Genomic DNA, 20,609 nt, shown 5'->3' with positions numbered 1-20,609 from the left:
GATTTTCAACAACATTTTCTGCGGAGAAAAATTAAAAGAATGAATGGATAAGGCAGAATAAAAATATTTAAAACATAGAAAAATAATAGAAAATTTAGAAAGGGCATAAACGTAATTACAAGAATTAAGACCGGTGACGGTAGGACAATATTCGGCAAAGATGCGGCAACGATACCCTGAAAGCCCACCATGCCGCGAAAACAACAATAACAAATTATAATAAAACGCGCTTTTCATATAATCTGTTAAAAGTAGAATTAGAAGAAGCTGATAGATAGATAGATAGCGCAGTGACCAACCCCAAACCCCCCTTTCTTCCAGATATTTCATGTCCATCTTGCCCTCACAAACCCAAGCTACATCTTCATCTTCTTCGATTACCCCAATCCCTAACCCTAATTTACAACATGGAATTTCAGATACTACCTCTTCTTTTTCCCCAAAACTCCACCACGCTCTCGGATCTCTCCAGATCTCCGATTATCCAGGTTCCGTTAAAGCTTTTCTTGTAATTTGGATTTTCTTTTACCGTTTAGTTTAGTATATACAGAATAAATTAATTGTGGTTGTGGCATGGTTGATCCGATTTTGTATTAGAAATGCTGTGTAGGAGTAGGGTTCATCGTTTTTTTTGTGGGTAGAATTTGGGTACTAAATCAATTCTAGTATTGTTTTGTGAATTTATTATTGGTCGTGGTTGATTCGATTAGGTAGTAAAATGGGATGGAATTTTCAATTTATGTGTTTGGATGTTGAATTTTGGGCCCGTTTGGATTGACTCATTTTTGAGTTTATTGCCGTTTGGATGTTGAATTTATTATTTTTGATTCATTTTTGTGCAAATAAGCTTTTATGTATTATTATAAGTTTTTCAAGGTAGTTTATGAGAAAATAGCTTATAAAGATACAATTTTTGTCAGTGAAAACTTGTGAATTAACACAAAAGTTTATTTATTTGCATAAGTTATTCTCATAAGCTCAAAAATAAGCCAAATCCAAACAAGCCCTTTGTAAAGTGATTGATCATTGGGAGTTAACGAGTGTTTTTGTTTTCGAGTTTTTCTTGAATGATTTTTTTTCTTTCTCTGTTTGGTGTTGATTGTTCCAATGAATATTTTGTTGTGGTGTATTTGGCAGGTCCATCAACTCCAGCTGCAGACGATTCTGGCGGACCTTCCGAAAAGGTATTTTAATGGATTATTCCAATGGATTATTGATTTGTCTATTGAATTCTTGTATTTGTTACAATATATATGTCTGATTTGAAATTTGAAATAGGATTGTGTCTGAAATGTCCGTTTTGTAGGAACTATGTCTTAAGTTGATTAAGTAACTTGTTTTCTAGAAGCCTAAGACTAAGACATGTTAGAAGTGTAGAATTGATGTTGATTATGTGTTGTGTGTATCTGTGTTTTACTTTTGTTTTATTTTCTTTTAGGTGACGGAATTAGAGTCTTCAAGTGGTATGAAGGCACCTCAGCGAAACTCTAGAACACATTCTAGGAGTCACTCAGGAAGACGGACAGTTGGATCGCCCCAGTCTGAGGGGAAGCCAACAGTAACAGTTTCTTCTCATAGAAATCAACAGACTACCGGGTCTGTATATTCTCAAGGAAGCACCCCTTTGGCAGGGAGGAAATCTCAGATGGTGAATGGCAATCACTTGCTCAATTTTCAGTATGATCCAATATCACGTTCTCAACAAAGGGGTACTCCCGCTCCCCCTCCAGCAAGAAGGCAGAGGAAGAGAAGACCGTACAATAAAGATCTGTTTTTGCAGGCAAATTTCAAATTCATGGTGCTAGATTCAGGAAACTATTCACCTGAGTCAATGGATCCAGATAAAATGTTGCAGTGGGAAGATATTATATGTGTGACATATTCGACTCCTTTTCCAGTTCAGTGTCCAATTTGTTTGGAGCATCCCCTGTGTCCCCAAATAACCTCATGTGGGCACATTTTCTGTTTCCCATGTATACTACAATACTTGTTGTTGGGTGAAGAGGATCACAAAGGTGATTGCTGGAAAAGGTGTCCGTTGTGCTTTGTGATGATATCTGTCAAGGATTTATATACACTCCACATCACAAATGTCAAACAGTATCAAGTAGGAGATAATATTGAGTTCAGTTTCTTAACAAGGAAGAAGGATTCGTTTACTCTTTCGCATAAAAATAAACAAGAGACTGATAACTCATCATGTAGCCAACGAGATGTATATGACCCCTTTTCTAAGTTCACACTCACGTCAGATGTAGATCTCTCAGTGAGACATGCAATATCAGATCTAGATGGTTGGCTGGCCAGAGCTGATTCAGGTCTTGTTGACGACCTGGAGAAGCTTCCATATGTTAGTGCTGCAATGCAACAATTAAAACAGAGAAAGAAGTATTGGTATGAGCACAAGGCTTGTGACAATGAAAAATCTTCTAACATCATTGATTATACACACCAGATACCATCAATATCTGCAAATGCTGTGGATACTGATGACGAAAGCTGTTCTAATGGATCAAGAACTTCCTCTACTGATTGCCCTGATCAAAGTAAGGTTGTAATGCTGGATAAGTCAGCCGCTGGAGCCTGTCAGGATGAAACTTTGGATGTGGACAAGGTACTAGTAGAGCAGGAACTGAATATGGCTTCTTCGTATGAGGAGAAAAATTGTATTCAAGAGCATTCAAATGGCATTGGAGATGCAAAGGAAAATGATTCGTACAATTTCTATCAGGTAACTGATGGCAATTGATTTTTGTTGAGTCTATCCCATGTTTCTTGCTTTGTATTTTCCTAATTGGATAGAGCAAATATGTTATCATATTCATTATAAACTGATTATATATTATATATTAGGCACTACGTGGAGAAATTTTACATCATGTAAATTGTAATATATAGGTAAAACATACTAAGACAACTATCTGATTTGTCTGTGATGGGCTTGGCTGGGATGTGTAATATAGGTCTAGGAGAGGGAGACCATGAAAAACTATGGGCTAAATTGTTAAGACTTGAAAGTACTTTAGAGATAAATAAACTATCTTTAGACCAAATACATGACAGGATTTTATGGCGTTGATTGATCATGTACCTGGCCACACCTAGTCGTATAAAGCTTGGTTGCTGCTGCTGAAAAATGTATAATTGTTCCCTTGCCATCCTCTTCCTTTCATTAACCTCATTAAGACTACTACAAACTTTTTTAAAAGAAAAGAAAAGGGAGTGTATGTTGAAGAAAGTGGGTTGTAGTATGTTATTAACAGCATTAAATGAAGAATTATGGTTAATTTTGGAGATGATAGAAAATGTGTCTTTGTGATTCTAAAATCAGAAACAACTCAGAAAATGGATTGATGTCTAGGGGCTGAGAATCATAACTTGAGAAGGAACAAGTATTGAACTCAGAGTGAGTCTCTGATTAACTTCATTTATTCATTCAAATGAGTTTAACATGGTAGATGTTTTAACCGAAATAAATGGGTTGGATGCTTTCATGTGATATGTTTCACCAGTGTTGGTAAATGGCAACCATGGTAGCAAGACATGGCAGTTGTGTGACAAAACACCATTGTAAGACATGGCCTGGCAGCTTTTATATGGTGGCTACTATTTCCATGGTTGTTATGTTTGTCCACAGCGGCCATGGCGAAAGCAGCACCACCATTTTAAAAAAGGGAAAAAAGGCAGGCAAAACATATCACACCCATTTTTTAAACCCTGAAAAGCTAATCTCACTGCACAAATCTCTACCATCGCTAACTCACACATCTCTGATGAATGGCTCATATCCATCAAACTCAAACTCCATTTCTATGGCATATCCCTGGCTTTGGTCAACTGTGTTCTCTTTCGCTCCTTTTTTGTTATCTATTTCCCTGTTATCTAAGTCTCATTTCCTTTCTGTTCCTCCTACTTTTTTCTGTATATCTTTCTCCATTCCCTCATCCTAGCCTTTTTCTGTTTTTTTCTCTCTATTCCTCTGTTTTGTAAATTGACTCCCTGCATGATGGCATAGTGATTCCCTCACAGTTGCTACGTGGAATTGCTACTTTTAGTTTTATCAGACAATGCCTGATTGCTGCATGCATAAAGCTTTCAATTTATTTACTGTGTAGGTATGACAATTGATTTGTTACTATGCTTGTGTCTTTTTCAGGCTGCTGATGGTCAACATATAATTCTTCATCCTTTGAACACGAAGTGTTTACTGCACCATTATGGTAGCTATGATAAGCTTCCTCACAGGTTTGTAAAAAATCAAAATATATTTCTCTTATGTGCTGGAATAATGGAAAAATGTGTTGGTTTTTGTGCTTAGGTCTAGTGATTGTCATGTCTTGATTTTAGTTTATACACATACATGTATCTGAGAGCAAGGACTTTTATTCCCATGAGTTTTGTGTACATACAGAGTTAGGTCTGGGTGAAAATGATGAATGACAGGAAAACTAGTATGATTTAACTATATACATGCTAATCAGTTTCTCAAGACTGTACTATTAATTTCAAGATTGTGTTAAACCTTGGCTTTAAACTAAAACGATGGCATTCAATTCAAATGTAAGTTTTTGTGGTTTCTTGTTATCAGAAATTCTTCTAGTACTGGTTGGTTGAAAATATTTTCCGAGAAGTAACGATAATACCCAGTAAGCTTTAACCCACTAGGTGAGTTGGCTACATGAACCAATTTCTGTTGGGTCTCTATCAAAGGCCAAATTTTTACTAGATGTTGCACAAATTTCTATCTTTTTCATAATGTTTGTGTACCTATGGTTGACAATTTGGATAAACATCTACCTTTTGGTAGTGAGCATTAAATGCTTTTTGATTATAATCTACTTCTACTGATTGCAGAATAAGTGGAAGGATTCTACAATTGGAGACAGTTACTCAATCTGAGGCTATGAGGAGGCGGTATCGATTTTTAAGTCATTTTCCGCTAACCACAATATTTCAGGTACTTTTTATAAAGAGTTATTTAATTCTATAATATTTTCTAATGATTTATAACAGATGATTGCTGATTTTCCAGCTTTGTGAAGTTGATTTGAGCGAGATGTTACCTCCTGAAGCACTGGCCCCATTTATGGATGAAATAAAGAATCGTGCAAACCAGAGGAAGCAACTTGCAAAGAAGGTATCATTGTAGGCCAACATATTACACACACACAAAATTGAATTGATTTCAATTTTCACGGAGGTTAATATGATTTTTCATAGCTCTTGGCTTAGTTCTTGCACCCTTAATTCTTGCATATGATTTAGTAGTAGCTTCTTTCATCAGCTTTTTCTTTTTATTATTTTTCTCTTTGTTGTAAGTCTTTGTTTGATGCGCATGTCAAGGAAATTGTGTTAAAGAACTCTTCATGGGATTGGGCCAGGCCAGGGTTTAGGCTTGTGCATTAATTTTAATTCTGGGTTTCTGAATCTGTACCCCAATTCTTGTTAGATTACAGTTGAATCTGGTATCCACATAATTTGGGTTGCTGCACTTTGCCATAATTTTGGAATTGTGTTATATTCTTATTTTGTAGGAACAGAAGGAAAAATTAAAGGCTGAAGCTGCTTCTAATTATGCTCTTTCCATGTCAACCCATTCTCAGTTTATTTCTCGCGATGATCCTCCCACATTCTCCATGGATGACTTTGAAGGTAGTTGATAGAACCTATCTGTAATCTGTTTTCTGGATATTGAAATGAGGAATCTGTGGTCACATCACTAGAAACCTTATTATTGTAGATATAATATGTTGTGTGTGAGAGTTGAGAAAATGAACTAAATCATATGAGCCATAATTGTTTTTGAGTATCACCGATCTACATAATTTCCCTGGGGCATTATGGTTATTTCAGCTGTGGATTCTTCAATTGTTTTACTTTTATTTATTGCAGCTAATGGATATAATATTGTGTATATAATTTTTTAATTTGCTTTTTGTTTAGCTCTGGGAAATTCAGCTTTGTCATCAAGTCCCCCAGTTGTTGGTGAGAAGAAATTGTTCTCAAGTGTTACTAGGCTTGGTTTTGCTGCTGGTCATGATTCTCCATCCTTTCAAACTCAAGAAACTAACAATCTACATAATCGCAATTCATTTGCTGATTCTTCTGGTACAGCAGGTATATGATTCTGCAAATTTTTTTATTTTTTTCTTGCCAAATGTGTTATGCTATATGTGAAGGCTGAAGAATCAAACAGCTTCAAGGGCCTGAACATGTTTTATTTCTTAACTGTTGGAATCCCGTAGGTTTGAGGAATGGGGAGGCACTATCATACTCCAACATCATATCTAGAGCAGAATCTAATGGAAGTTTGAATGCACCTAAGACAAATGATTTGGGAAAGAAGGGAAAGAAACCAAGTCGAGTTCTTTTGTCAACAGCTGGTGGCAGGCGTTATTGATTGTTTGTGTGGAGAAGGTAGAGACTTGTGTGGAGAAATAAATGTTTTCATCAGTACATATATAATCCATGACATTAGCAGAATGTTGCCATGGATCTGTACAATAATGTGCTGTCCCAAGTTGGGAAACAACACATAAATATTAGATACTTGGTCCTCTTTTAAAGACTTGTTTGGGACGGTTCCAAATTGTTTTGTAAAGAGCTTTTGTGAAATTTTCATGCTGTGTGTTGGGGTGAATGTGTTCTTTAAAGATTCATTTCCATTTTTTTCCCTTCCACATAAGCAAGCCCTAATATTTTTTATTGAATGTCATGATGCATCGATGTTGCCAAAACTGCAAACACGAGATATTTGTCATCTAAAGTGTTTGGGGATGATTTTCAAATTTGCATACCAATCTAAACAGTTCAGGTGGTTTTTGATAGGTTATTTGATGTATTTACTAGTCACAGAAATCTATAACATAAAATAGAGATTAATTTCTATTCACAGATAGCTTCAATTATTTAGGTAGAAACTCTTTCTGATTATGGTACATGTTAAGCTATCTAAAAATAGAAATATAGAATTTAATGATACAAAGAATTTAATGTTTAGATTATTGAATACACCACAAGTTCAATAAATTTTTTTCACATTTATCTTTTTAATATGTGTCCTTAAGGGCACAAGTTAATATTCTCACAAGTTCATTTCCATTTCACTATCCTTTTTACTGATTCATTCACAAAATATTCACACAAACCCATTATAAGCTTCTCATCATTATTTGCTGAAAATATTTTTTAACTTATTTTTCTTTTGATAAAATTGCTGAAAATATTTTATGACATACAATATTGCTAGAAATGTTTTGTGTAACGTGACATTAACATCGTATGTATATACAATTTTTTATTCGATTTCGACATCACATACATTTGAAGAAGGAGGGTTCTGGAGGTGTCCGACATCAAAAAATTTAGGGGCACCGATTTTTTTAACTAAGTGCGTGCGTGCGTATGTGTTAAAATAAATAAAATAAAATAATTAATATAACTAAATTTTAAAATAGACTTAAATTTTTATAATCTTGATAGCATTTGACTTATTTTTAAAAAGAGAAAGTGGGATTTTACAAAGTTGGGCTAATCAGTCAAGTATCTCCTTCAATGACGTGAATGCCAATGAATGGCTGGACCTCTTGGTCTGTCAATCTGTGAACCCATGGAGCTCTTGCAGCAAAGTTGGATCCAGGTCCACTATATCTATATTCCCCGTAGTATGCAGTCTTGCATTTACACACAAATACATATATACATTATTAAGTCATTCATTGCATTTGCATAATAATTTGTATAAAGACGTGCAAGGAATACTAACAAGTGGTAGTCTTTGCCCATAGTACCATCCCATCCTTGGGGAAGAACAATATTTTCCATGTTGGTATAAGAGAAGATTACTCTTGAGAATGCATCCCATGGTTTCCCAATATACAATTGACCTTTGCCTATTACACTGCTTTTTGTGATCGAAAATCCAGTTTCACTTAACAAACTTGGACGACTTTGAGCGGTGATATAGCCCACATTTTCGGCTATTGACTTTAGAGTGCAGCCCTTAATCAATAGAATAAAAAACTTAAGCAACAAACAATCATTGATTAAACAACTAACAATCTTTAAATGGAAGAATACCTCATAAAATGACCTCCCATTGTCGAACACGAAGTCAAATACGCCTTGAATATAGCATTCTTTAAATTAGTGAAAGCCTTTTATGATCATACAATGTGTCTTGAAATCCATAAAAGGCGCAATTGTAAAACGCGCTTTTGTTTCCAGAGGTGCGAAGAGCAACGGCTTGATCATTGTTAGATCCAATGCGAGGTGACACCGTGTTCTATTTTATTAACAAATTTAATTTTGTTAGTGATCTTTATCATACTTTTAGCTAGAGGTGGCAAAACGGGCGACCCGCCCCGTTTAGGCCCAACCTGTCTAAAGCCCGTTCAAAAATAGGACGGAGCGGGCCAATTTAAACATTCAAGCTCAAAAGTCAAGTCCGTGTCGTTTACTAACGAGTTGGAGGTTGGCCCGCCAACCTGCCAATTCGTTAGTAAAAAAAAAAATTATTTAATGTCGTGGTTAATTCATCGGATCAATTATCCCCTAATTCATTCTTTTAGATATGATATATTGTTTTTTTTGTGTCAAAAAAATATTGTTTTATGTATTTCTTTTAAAAACAATTTTTCTAAAAATATTGTTTTTAGAAAAATACAATTATTAACTTATTGTGTGCGTGCGAGCATGCATGCGTGTTAAAATAAATAAATTAAACAATCATTATAATTAAATTTTAAAATAGACTTAGACTCTTACGATCTTGTTAGTGAAATTTATTTGAATAATTAAAAGTTATCAGAGATTCCACTGGTGGTGAAAGTAAAAAAAAAAAAAATAGACACCTCGAGGTGAACTGCTATGAGTCCATTTAATTCTAATAAGTGAATAATTTTTTATTTTTTTTAAAAGACAAATTTTATTAAGCAACTCTCAAACAAAAAGTACAAGAGGAGCAAAACAAGAAAAAGGAAAACAGTAGCCGATGAGAACAAAGAAGTCTCCCACCAAACTACACACCCAAAAAAATACAGTTCAAGAAAGCATAACAAAGAAAATACACGCCAGCAGGAAAAAAAAATCACCAAAACTCCAAACAGCAAAATCACAGTACCGACCATTAGAGGATCTAACAACCGCCACCCAAGACAACCAACCAACTTGCACTTAGGGAGATAAACATTCTCCTGGATCTCAAGTCCACTCATAGAACAAACACAGCAACATATTTGTTCTAGGTAAGCTCCATTTCCAACTTAATATTTTGATTTCGTCTATCAAAATAGTTGAATCAACCGAACCATTTGGAAAAATAGGATTATTGCGCGCCTTCCAAATCGACCAAAGGGTTACATGCCGAATCATTAAGAACCCTTGACGGACCTTGTTGTTTTTTGTTGCACCTTTAACCACTTCAAAAAGTACGGACAAATTTGGAGGAATAACAACAACCACCCCGATCCAATGAATGATCGCATACCAAACCAAAATAGCATTCAGACAATGCAAGAAAAGATGGGTAGAGAATTCGACCGTGCCCACACAATCAACACAGTCCCTTGGCGCATCCGGGCTCAATAAATAAGATTACTCCTAGATGAGATCATATCATAGAGCAATTGCCAAGAGAACACAATAATCTTTGAAGGCGTCGGGCTCTCCCATGTTTGATTGAACACCGCAGCCGCCTCAAAGTCCAACCCATCCGAATACCGGACTTCCTTTACAAGGTAATTATAAGACGAATTTTCCAAGAATGTCTCATTCGAATTTGGCAACCACCTCCAAAAATCCTCCGCCGATGACAAACTCACCGGCTCCAATTTTTTTTCTTTCAAAAGATCGAGAAGATCCACCTCCCATTGAAACAACATTCTTCACCAAAGGAAGGACCAATTACAACCGATCCCATCGTTCAAGTAGAACTCCTCCACCAAACTATCCTTTTAGGAAGATAGAGAAAATAGTCACGGGAAGGAAATTGAAAGAGGAGCATTACCAATCCAATTTGATAACCAAAAGTAGGTAGAACTTCCATTACCCACTTTTCGAACCAAGGATTCCACAAGCCAATTCTTGGAGTTCACCACCTTATCTAAATCGCAAATATCCTTCCACCAATTTGATGCCGATGAAGGGACTCTATAATTTGTCCAATTGACGGATTGGACAATATGATTACCATGTTTTGCCACTAGGACCTTCTTCCAAAGGGGCAAACCGGGTTGAAGAAGCCGCCAACACCACTTTGATAAGAGACTAAGATTAACAATTCTAACATCCAGCATACCTAACCCTCCTTGACCTTTTCTCTTTGCAAACCACCGACCACTTCACCCAACTAATCTTTTTTCCTCCTCTCACATCCCCCAAAGAAACTCCCTCTAGATTCTAACCACTTTCTTCCAAACACTTACTGGCATTTTCGTAAAAGAAAGGAAGAAAATTGGGATGGCATTCAACACCAAGTTAATCAAAATAATCCTACCACCAAGACTTATATGTTTGTTTTTCCAAGAATAAAGCAGCTCGCGAAGGTGTTCCATTAAAGGATCCTAAGTGGAGATGCTTCTAGGATTCGCCCCAATTGGAAGACCAAGCTACTTGAATGGAATTGAGCCAAGACTACAATTGAGAAAAGTGCAAGACATCTCCATGAAAGTTGAAGAAACGTTAACTCCCATAAGACCACTTTTCCAAAAGTTTACTTTAAGACCGGATGCCATTTCAAAACCACGAAGAATCGCCTTAAGGGTCCAAAGGTTATTCACCAAAGCCTCCCCAATACATAACATATAGTCTGCATATTCCCTAATAAGTGAATAATAATTAAATTATATCTTGAATCAGACCCAATTTCAATTTGCTAATAAATCCGATCACTATGAAACACGCTATGAAGCCACATTGACGACACACCATAGCAAATTAGATGTTCTTATCAGTGTCATATGAGGACAATCGAACACTGATCCATAAATTTTGTCAGATACATTTTAACAAACTTAAAGAATTTTGTCTCGAAATATGTGAATTCATCCTATAAAATAATAAAATAATAAAATAGTTATAGGATGTTAAATGTACACAATTTCTAACCATAAAAGAACTCCCACCCTCCATCTTAAGAGTGTTACCGGTACACAGTCCTTCTTGTCGTGCCTTCACTACTCCAGTTGTCGATGTAGCCCCACTTTTGATCAATTTTTATTTTTTTTTGTCAAGTAATGACTAAAATTTCATCCTAAAATGAATAAGTGAAGTATACAATAAGATGTCCTTCCCTAGTCACGGTACCTATGAAATTGTATATCATGTTATATTAAAACATTTTTTTTCTTGTTTCAAAAAAAAAAAAAAAACCTTTTTTTTCTTATTTTATGCAAAAAAAAAAAAAAAGAAGAAAAAAAAGCAAGCTGTAACAGCGTGATAGTTGCGCTTCCATTCCATCATCAGAAAGCAAAGTCGAAGTTCAACACATCAGAGCCAAAAACGTCGTCGTTCACTATTCCGTTCCACTATCTTCTACATTTACAACTCTCTCTCTCTCTCTCTCTCTCTCTCTCTCTCTCTCTCTCATAGCACCAATGAGACAACACAAGCAATCACCATCAGCGAGACCGAAGATTCTATATCTGGTGTGTGCCGTTGCATTGTTCTCCCTTCTCCTCTTCTCCATTCAATCCTCTTTCTTCAACGGTAATCACAATTTTCACATTCTCTTAATCCCTTCTTTCTAATTCCTTAATTCTCATTAGTTCTCTTTCAATTTTGCATTTTCAGGTTCATTCTATTCAGATCCTCGCACCTCCGAATCAATTCGCGAATTGTTTCAATTTCAGTCCACTGTTCAGCAATGTGTGGTAAATTTCAGATCTCAATTTTGCTCCACTTTCACATTCTACGTTCTTAATTGTTAATATCATATTATTTTTGGTATGCATAGTGTGTCTGGTTGATTTCTGAGAAACAGAGTGTGATTGTGTGTTTAGGTGATGATTTTGAGTGAAATTGATTTTGTAAAATTGAGTTTGTAAAATTGATTATTAGGTTGCAATTTGAGTTTGATGTGAAGTTTATATGTTAGTTATATAGTAGTAGGAAGAACTGAGCTGTGTTTGGGGTTGAAAACAGGCTAATAGGGGGCTTGGACTCACTGCAGATATTATAGACCACTGCACATTGGTCCTTAAATACCCTGAAGGCACCAACAGCACTTGGGTACGTGCTTTTGTCTCCTAACCTCACCTATTTGATTCAATTTTCAATTAATAGCTAGATGCTGTTTTTTTAAATACATTTTTTTTTTTTTAACTTTTAATTTTTCAATGGTTGCAGTACAATCAGCAGTTTAAAAAATTTGAGCCTTTGGAGTACACATATGATGTGTGTGAGGCAATACTATTATGGGAACAGGTGGATTTCTATGCTTTTTATTTCATATCTTCTTAAGTTATGTGTTTCAGGGTGAATCTGTACTGAATACTACTATGTTGTGATGTTGCAGTATCGTAACATGACCACAGTGTTGACAAGGGAGTATCTTGACGTTCGTCCTGGTGGTTGGTTAGATTATGCTCCATTAAGGATAGCACAACTGTATGGATTTCTAAACCTGACTTCTCCTGTTTGTGTGTCAATTGTATATGCTGTGAGTATTTTTTTTTATGAAGAAAGTGTAGTTACAAGTTTTCTTCTTGTAGAGGGGCAAAGAAGTGCTATAATAAGACACTTTGTGAAGAGCAGCTTGAGATATTATTACCTGCAAAACCCCCCTTTCATCCAAGGCAGTTTCGTACTTGTGCTGTTGTTGGGAATTCTGGGGACCTTCTGAAGACAGAATTTGGGAATGAAATTGATAGTCATGATGCTGTTTTTAGAGACAATGAGGCCCCTGTTAATGAGGTAAATCTTTCTTAGATATCAACTTCAAAATAATTTATTGTTCTAAAACTTAGCTTTCTGTCGAATTGATATTCAGTTACTTTATTGGCATACTGACTGACTGCTAATGCAAGCTCCAGCCATTATTCCTTTTGCTTCTGAGCAAGATGCAAGTAGAGTGATATAGAACAGAAAGTGTATCAATCTGACCTAGTTTGAAATTTTATGCAAAAGCTTACTTTATCTCTATGAATTGTGTAGAAATATGCCAAATACGTTGGTCTTAAGAGGGATTTCCGTCTAGTTGTAAGAGGTTCCGCTCGCAACATGGTTCCTATTCTAAAGGGGTCTGGTAAGTTACTATATATGATAATTTTTAAACGAAAATGTCAAACTTTATTGATAACCAGCGCAGGAAATTCTGAGTCACATTACTTTTATTGAGATTTTATTCACCCTCCCCATTATTTTCAATTGTCTGCTCTATGAAATATAGCCTTATGCCCTTAAATCTCTATATATTGCGAATATGCTATACCCATCTTTTGTTACCTAAGAAATTATTGAGAACTCTATCTTCTCTAATATCTTGCAACACCGTCGATTTATTTAGGTTTTTAATTAATGTTCTTTGATTTTTATCCTGTGTGAATTGTTATGCCTGGTTTTCATGTCCTACAGAAGTTTCGTAAAATATAATTCTGATGTTCTTTTGTTTAACTTCAACATGATTAAAAGTCTCCATTGTTAACACAGTCTCGCAGAATCATTTTAGTTTACTCAGTTACAAACTCAAAGACTCTTGTGGACTAGACCAAAAACAGTCAAACTTGCATGAAATTTCAAGTCTGGCCATGAGTGAACTAATGGGAACGTAATATCTTCTCGGAGTTGCCCAAAACAACATGCCAAATTTCCAAGATAGCCTGAAACACAGTTGAGCGTGGAATTATCTGCTATTCCAATTTCCAAGATAGTTATGGTACAGAACCCAGATCCTGTAGTGAACCCAGTTTTAATCTTGTATCCTATAATTGTGAGCCCAACTTCAAAACGGAATCTAGCTGTCCTGAGTTATTACACCAACCCTGAACTTCAGGTCTATTTTGGGACCCCTGTTCTTATTTCACACGTCCATAAATAAGGGAAGAAGTCTGTAGGAAGCTACCCGAAGATAGGACATTCATTCCTCTAAGGCAACACCTTTCGTTAGCTGCTCAACTACTTGAGCTCATTCGATACCAGACAAGCGCTCATTGGCTACACCCAACATTATGCATATGCTCTGTTGAAAATTTTTCAATTTTGAAATCAACTTCTGCTCTTGCAACCTTTTTTTATTTGACGATTTTGGAAATAATGCGAGACACGCTGGATTCAACTCTCTAACTTAATAAGAAAATCAAGGAGCAAGACTTAGAAGTAGAACCAAAAGACTTTGTTTCCCCTTTCTATCAGATTACTATACTCATTGATCTGAATATCCTGTTCCTAAGAACCTTAGTGATTAATGGGGTTGTTTAAAGCTTCATAATTTATTTTAAACCTTCCATCAGCACTTCAAATGAAAAATGCACTGATATGGTTGATACATTAATTTTGGACTGGGCTTCATAACCACTGGATGCACCCATTTGTTCTTCTGCACAAGGTCTTCAATAGCAGAACTTCACTGTTACTTTGAATCCCGTGATTGGACTTTTTCTACAAAGGCACCATTAGAACCCATATAAATTGTAACGGAAGGTTGATAGATAGAATCGAAAGTAAAGAGCAATTTTGTTAAATATTGAGAACAAGTGAAAGATCTCTCTCTCTCTCTCTCTCTCTCTCTCTCTCTCTCTCTCATGGAACGGTTACAATCATCACTCACTCAAACAATCTAACAGAAAATAGTCACGCATCCCCCTTTTTACACCTTCTAGTATAATAAACTCTCCATATCTTTGGCCCATTAGAATAGTGATGCCTTATTTCCTCATTTGGCATGTGGTCTGTATCACACTCCGCAAATGTTTACAAATCTGAATGACCCCCTCTATCCTTGGATTCTCCTATTTACTTTGTAACAAATTCTCTATAACAAACCAGCTAACTATTCTAATTGTCCATAACTAATGTCTCTTTTTTGTCTTAATAATAATACCACTCCCTGAAATTCAACCTTGTTCTCTTGGTTTTGACCATGAGATGTATGTTTTTGGTGTTTGTGCAACTTGGATATCCTTCTCTACAATTCATGGCTTACAAAACTGTTCTGAGTACTGAAAAATAAGGTTTCTAACCAAAAAATACTGAATGCCCTCTCCCCTTGCTACCCTTCTCAATATAATTTTGTTTCCTCTCTAACAGATTTGCCACCTAAGCACATTGTAACCAATTTTCCATTTAACCCATTTTTTGGTCTAAGGCCCAAACCCGGTATCTAACATACTCATTCTCCAAATCAACGAAACCATGTATAAGTCTTCGTTATCCATCCGATATCACTTCATCACTTGTTGTATCATAGAAGTAATTGTAAATTACTTCCATGGTCAACCTTTCAAGCATAAAACCAAATTGATTATCAGCAACTCTGGGTTCTTTTCTTACTCTGCGCTCAGTTACCCTTTTCCGTAACTTCATAGTATGACTCCTAAGTATAATTCCCTATAATTAGTAAGTAAATTAAAGTAATAACAAAAAACTGTTAGTTTGATGTAACTTACTAGATTATTTTACCTATATTGATGAATATATTATTTGGGTAGCTGGTCTAACTATCTGGCTCAGAGCCTCAGATTTATGGGGATCAACTGGTAGACTGACTCCCTATACCGCGGAACTAAAAATCTAGAATTTCACTCTACATTATGAAATTTTAGTCCTATTTTTTCCTTGTAAGTTGTACCTGCTAGTTTTTTACGTGTATTAAATGAGTAGATCAATTTGTTTTGTTTCTTACAGATGATGAGGTACTCATAATCAAAAGTCTGACACACAGAGAAATCAATACAGTTATAAAGGTGAGAATCAATTCTTTGATAGCTATTTACTTGATGTTTTTGGTATATAAACATGATACAGATGGTAGCCATTATATACTCACAAGAATGAGTTTGTTCACATTCTTTTGCACTTCCTTTTTTTGCAGACTCTACCAAATCCAGTCTATCTGTTTCAAGGTATTGTACTACGTCGAGGTGCCAAAGGAACTGGAATGAAATCTATTGAATTAGCGCTGTCTATGTGTGATATTGTTGATATATATGGTTTCACTGTTGATCCTGGATACACTGAGTGGTGGGTTTCTTTATTTAGATATTGATTTATTTCACATATAATTGGTCTATGATGGTGCCCTTTTTCAGTACGTTCTTGGTGTCTGAGCCCTTGAATAAATTGCTTTGTTGCTACTTAAATTCTTCAACATTTTTGGGGGGTACACAGAGGGCTGCAATATTGATTGCGCAGTACATGTTTTATATTTCTATCTTCCTTACTTATTATAATTTTCCCCCCCTTATAGGACAAGATACTTCTCTGCTCCTAGGAAAGGACACAATCCACTTCAAGGAAGAGCATACTACCAACTTCTAGAATGTCTTGGGGTATTTGCATGATAAATTTCCACATAGAATATCCTTTATTTTTATTTTTATTTTTATTTTTATTTTTTTAATGTTTTTGACATTAGGTTTTATTGTCAGGTAATCAGGATTCACTCCCCCATGAGATCCATGAGGAGGCAAGACTGGTCAGATGTGCCAAGTAGAGAAATGATAAGCCAAGCACATGCAGCAGCTTGGCACTTGAGAAAGAGTTCAGCTGATAAGGGTGGTAGTAAAGGACAGTTTGGCAATTGTAAGGTCTGGGGGAATGTCGACCCAGACAAAAGTGGACCTATCTCAGGATCACCAGACATGAGTGATGTCAGGAAGTATTCAAATTATAAAAAATGGGAAGTCATGCCTTTGAAAAGTTTGAGGAAAGAAGCACAGCTTCACTATAAGCAGATGGAAGGGGTCTCTCAATATAAAATGGATGGCAATAAGTTGGATGATCTAGTGTGTGTGAGACACTCCTTAAAATCTGCGGTGTAAATGGTGTTTTGCAGTCTATATATTTATTTGCTCATCATACCCAACCGTCTTCTAAACGAAATCTGGGATGACATTAGCTTCTGAGAGTTGCTAACTTATAGCTCCTCAATAGTTCTTCTGTTTCATGGCATATTGCGGTTAACAGAGCATAGAAAGAACCATGGCTCCCTCAAGGGAAAATGTGCAAGTCAACATGTATAATTTAATTGATCCGCGTGATTTATATTTCAAGGTGATCCATGGTAGAGATCTAGAAATCACAATATAGGAATTCTGACAACAGAAGTTTGTTGTACCTCTATTCAAGTTTATATGGACAGGCTTAGTCAGTAGTATGATAGTTGTCTATCTATTATAATGTATTGATTGGCTGAGGAAAGAAGCAACTGGGGAAAACGTTTTTCTTTTATGTGATGATGATCAACAAAGCCTATAAAGGAGAAAAGTGAGAGTCAAACATTTTGTAAACTGGTTTTCACGAGTTTTAATGGTTAATGGTATTTTTTAGCTAAGCTATTTTGCTTTGTTCATGCCTTTTCTCTTTTGGAATATTTTCATGCTACTGCCTGCTGTGTTGTTTTTTTTTCCATGAAACATGGTACTTTATCCTTTTGCTGAATTTATTCAACTTATACTGAAATATTATTAAATCGCAATTGCATGTTTCAAAGATCTTTTCAGAGATTATTGGTTGCAGTAAGAATATTATTAAGTTGAGTAATTTGGACGTCTATTTTCTATTGGTTTGGAGTAGGAATATTATCTTTTTTTTTTTTTTTTTTTTTTAAGGTTTTGGAGTAGGAATATTATCACTAGGTAGAAATGTGTAGATAATATATATCACTGTTTGGCTCACAGCTGGCTGTACTAAATGCTCTCATGGATAAGAATAGAAAAATCAACATGGCAATGGTATTGATATAGTGATTGAAAAAGTCCAAAAGTTTCACAATTATATTGTGAGCCAAGACAATCTCCCAAAGACAAAAGGGCAACCTTATCTTGAACAACAAATATCTCATCCATTAGTTATAGGTGTCCTATTCCTATTCTATAAGTTCGAACCAAACTTCCTCACAAGATTAACTGAACTCAATAGGTCACTAACAATACCCTTCAAAATGCAGACAGCTCTAACCTTTGCAACCACTACCTTTGTGCCTTTGACAACATCAAAGAGTGTCTCACCTCTTACAACTAGTTTCCCTACCAAATTGATTGCCTCACCCTCACGTGGCTCTCCACCTCGTTACACTGCAATCAAAGTTGCAAAAGACAACTCTGAACCTTCAACAGTCAATTACAACTCTGCATTCTCGTAAGCCTTCATTCTCTATCACCTTCATTTTCATTTTTAGATCAAGTTTTTTCCAGGATTGTAGATACTTGAAAGTGTTTGTTATATCCGTAAAACATTAGAAAGTACAGATCATGCTCATTATTTATAAGCAAAATAATAGTATTAGTAAGTAAGCCATTATGTTTAGTTTCTATAGTACGTACGATTCAAACTCTAGACCTAGTGCTTGAAACTCCTTGAGTGTGTGTTTTCTTAGCTCAGCAGCTGAAATGGATCCGGATCCTCTCTCGCCATCTCTCTCTTATGTTTTTCATCATGTGCCGATTTCAACCGTTCATCCACTAATTAATATCATTTACATCATGTGGTAAATGGATGAGAATTGAGATTGCAGCAGCACCATTCTGCCGTCGGAGAGAATCTAGACCCAACTGAAATACCTATTTGCGACAAACACTTTTTTTTTCCTCATAGATTCCCTCTACTCGAGGTGGTCCTATTTGAGACATGATATTAAATATAGGTACATCTTCCGGCTATAATTCGAATTTATGTTGTGGGAGTCTAACTCCTTCCGTTAGACCAAACCATGTTCATGCGACAAATAGTACTTTATTTGTATTGGTAGGTACTAAAGATTAAATATAAACATAAAAGAAATGCATGATACAATTAAGAACATTCATACATAGTGTGTTTAATAGAATTGTATTTCAGTAATGAATCAATAATTTAGTTTTGAGCTTGTTCAAAAAAAATAATTTAGTTTTGAAATCACAAGTACCATACAACTTGAATTTGTTCAATAAAGATTAATAAAAAAAATGATTTCTAGACTAGAACTAAGATTCATTAATCACATATTCTTTTGGGTCAATCAAATTTATTTCCAAAATTACCCTAGAGAGATGAATATGATCAAAATTTTCAGTGTAGAAATTATTTTAGAATTTTGTTTCAGGACTAAATTTTGGAGAATCACATGTTTTTTGCCATAACATTTGTTTGTGTTGTTCTTAGAGTGTTTCCAGCTGAGGCATGTGAAACAGTTGGAGGAGATGCCTGTTTAGCAGACATGTATCCTGAAGTGAAGCTGCAACCTGAAGCAAAGAAGGACACACCAAAAGCTGCAACTTCAGAGAACACTGAGAGAGAGTATCTTGAATATAGTGACCCTAAAACGTAAGATTTCACTATAGTACAATTTTTTAATTACTACTTTCATTAAATAAATAGCTTCACTATGGAATGTTGAAATATGAAATCAGTATTATAGGTAATAAAAATGGATTATGTGTTTTTCAGGGTTTTCCAAGCAGAGGCTTGTGATGATCTTGGAGGAGCTTTCTGTGAGCCTGATTATCAAAAGGGTGTCTACTAGAAGAAATGGAAAAACCCTCTTACTGTTATGAATATTGAGCACTATGTTGTAGCTTTGAATGTACATACATAATAATGAGTTGTGTTATTTAAATGTGAAAATACACATTTTATGTAACATTGTATCATGTGTCTCTTACTTTTTTTATTTTAGAATTTATACAAGTTTTTTTAATCGTCCTCCACCAAAGTTTAATCTCTTTATAGGATGTTGTTGATCCGCTTAACTAAAGAGTTTACAAGAGGTTACAAAAGTGTAAGAACATCCAACATTTAGAAAATCAAATCAAAATCCTAAACAACATAATGAATTTAACCACCACATTCAAATTATAATTAAAACTTTTCTTTTTAATCTTCAACTACCACCACGATAATCGTTTTAAGAATCTTTATAAGCAAAAATCCTACTGTTTCTTTCCTTCTTGAGAATCCAACAACAAGTTAACCAAACCACTTGTAAACCAGATCAAACTTCTTTACGAAAAATATAAGCATTACTAAATTGCGAAGTGTGATCACCAACAACATTTGATAACAGACCATACACATCCAACCAATTGAGAATTTTATTTCAGAGAAAATGAGAAAAATTGCAAACATAAAACAAATGGTTGGAAGTTTCAATGACTCCACCACCAACCTGCACATAATATCGAATCCAAATGAGTCATTCCTCGAAGAAGCACATTATCTTTTGTTGGAAGCCTATTGTTTAATAACCTCCAAGCAAAAGTTTCAGGAGTGCAATTTTGTTCCATATAATGTCTTTATGGGGAGCCACCGCTAACGGAACGATGTGAGTTAATAATAGATGATTAGCTCTGCTGACCAAGTAACCTGTATTAGGATCAGACAACCACCTCAACCGATCTGATGTAGCGCCCTGCAAGAAAATAAGATCCAAAGCAGCACAACATGCCATATGCATCTCCTCCTCCCAGACAAATTAA

At 35.4% G+C, this 20,609-nt stretch overlaps 3 protein-coding genes across 4 annotated transcripts; all 3 read left to right on the top strand.

Annotated features, from left to right (window-relative positions):
- The first annotated feature begins 143 nt into the window (after nt 1–143).
- On the top strand, nt 144–6,659 carry LOC123888176 (RING finger protein 10). The gene is made up of 9 exons (XM_045937137.1): nt 144–488; nt 1,138–1,184; nt 1,439–2,731; nt 4,157–4,245; nt 4,855–4,957; nt 5,033–5,137; nt 5,535–5,652; nt 5,944–6,117; nt 6,246–6,659. The coding sequence occupies exons 1-9, from the start codon at nt 329–331 to the stop codon at nt 6,398–6,400; spliced, it is 2,244 nt and encodes a 747-aa protein (XP_045793093.1). The 5' UTR covers nt 144–328; the 3' UTR covers nt 6,401–6,659.
- Nucleotides 6,660–11,396: 4,737 nt separating this feature from the next.
- LOC123888174 (sialyltransferase-like protein 1) lies at nt 11,397–17,488 on the top strand. Of its 2 annotated transcripts, none has more exons than XM_045937135.1 (11): nt 11,397–11,706; nt 11,791–11,870; nt 12,170–12,228; nt 12,346–12,423; nt 12,515–12,606; nt 12,711–12,912; nt 13,153–13,243; nt 15,841–15,899; nt 16,028–16,176; nt 16,403–16,484; nt 16,584–17,488. In XM_045937135.1, the coding sequence occupies exons 2-11, from the start codon at nt 11,864–11,866 to the stop codon at nt 16,974–16,976; spliced, it is 1,212 nt and encodes a 403-aa protein (XP_045793091.1). In that variant the 5' UTR covers nt 11,397–11,706; nt 11,791–11,863; the 3' UTR covers nt 16,977–17,488. The 2 variants fall into 2 exon arrangements, with proteins under 2 accessions (XP_045793091.1, XP_045793090.1); XM_045937134.1 differs by having other exon boundaries at nt 12,142–12,228.
- A 357-nt stretch (nt 17,489–17,845) lies between these two features.
- Nucleotides 17,846–19,774, top strand: LOC123888175 (light-regulated protein 1, chloroplastic). Its single transcript, XM_045937136.1, has 3 exons — nt 17,846–18,294; nt 19,297–19,458; nt 19,582–19,774. Exons 1-3 carry the CDS (start codon nt 18,098–18,100, stop codon nt 19,655–19,657), a joined length of 435 nt encoding a protein of 144 aa, XP_045793092.1. The 5' UTR covers nt 17,846–18,097; the 3' UTR covers nt 19,658–19,774.
- Nucleotides 19,775–20,609: the final 835 nt, after the last annotated feature.

This window comes from Trifolium pratense, linkage group LG6 (genome assembly GCF_020283565.1).
Source record: "Trifolium pratense cultivar HEN17-A07 linkage group LG6, ARS_RC_1.1, whole genome shotgun sequence".
Taxonomy (NCBI): domain Eukaryota; kingdom Viridiplantae; phylum Streptophyta; class Magnoliopsida; order Fabales; family Fabaceae; genus Trifolium; species Trifolium pratense.
This window is presented reverse-complemented; position numbering and strand designations above follow the sequence as displayed.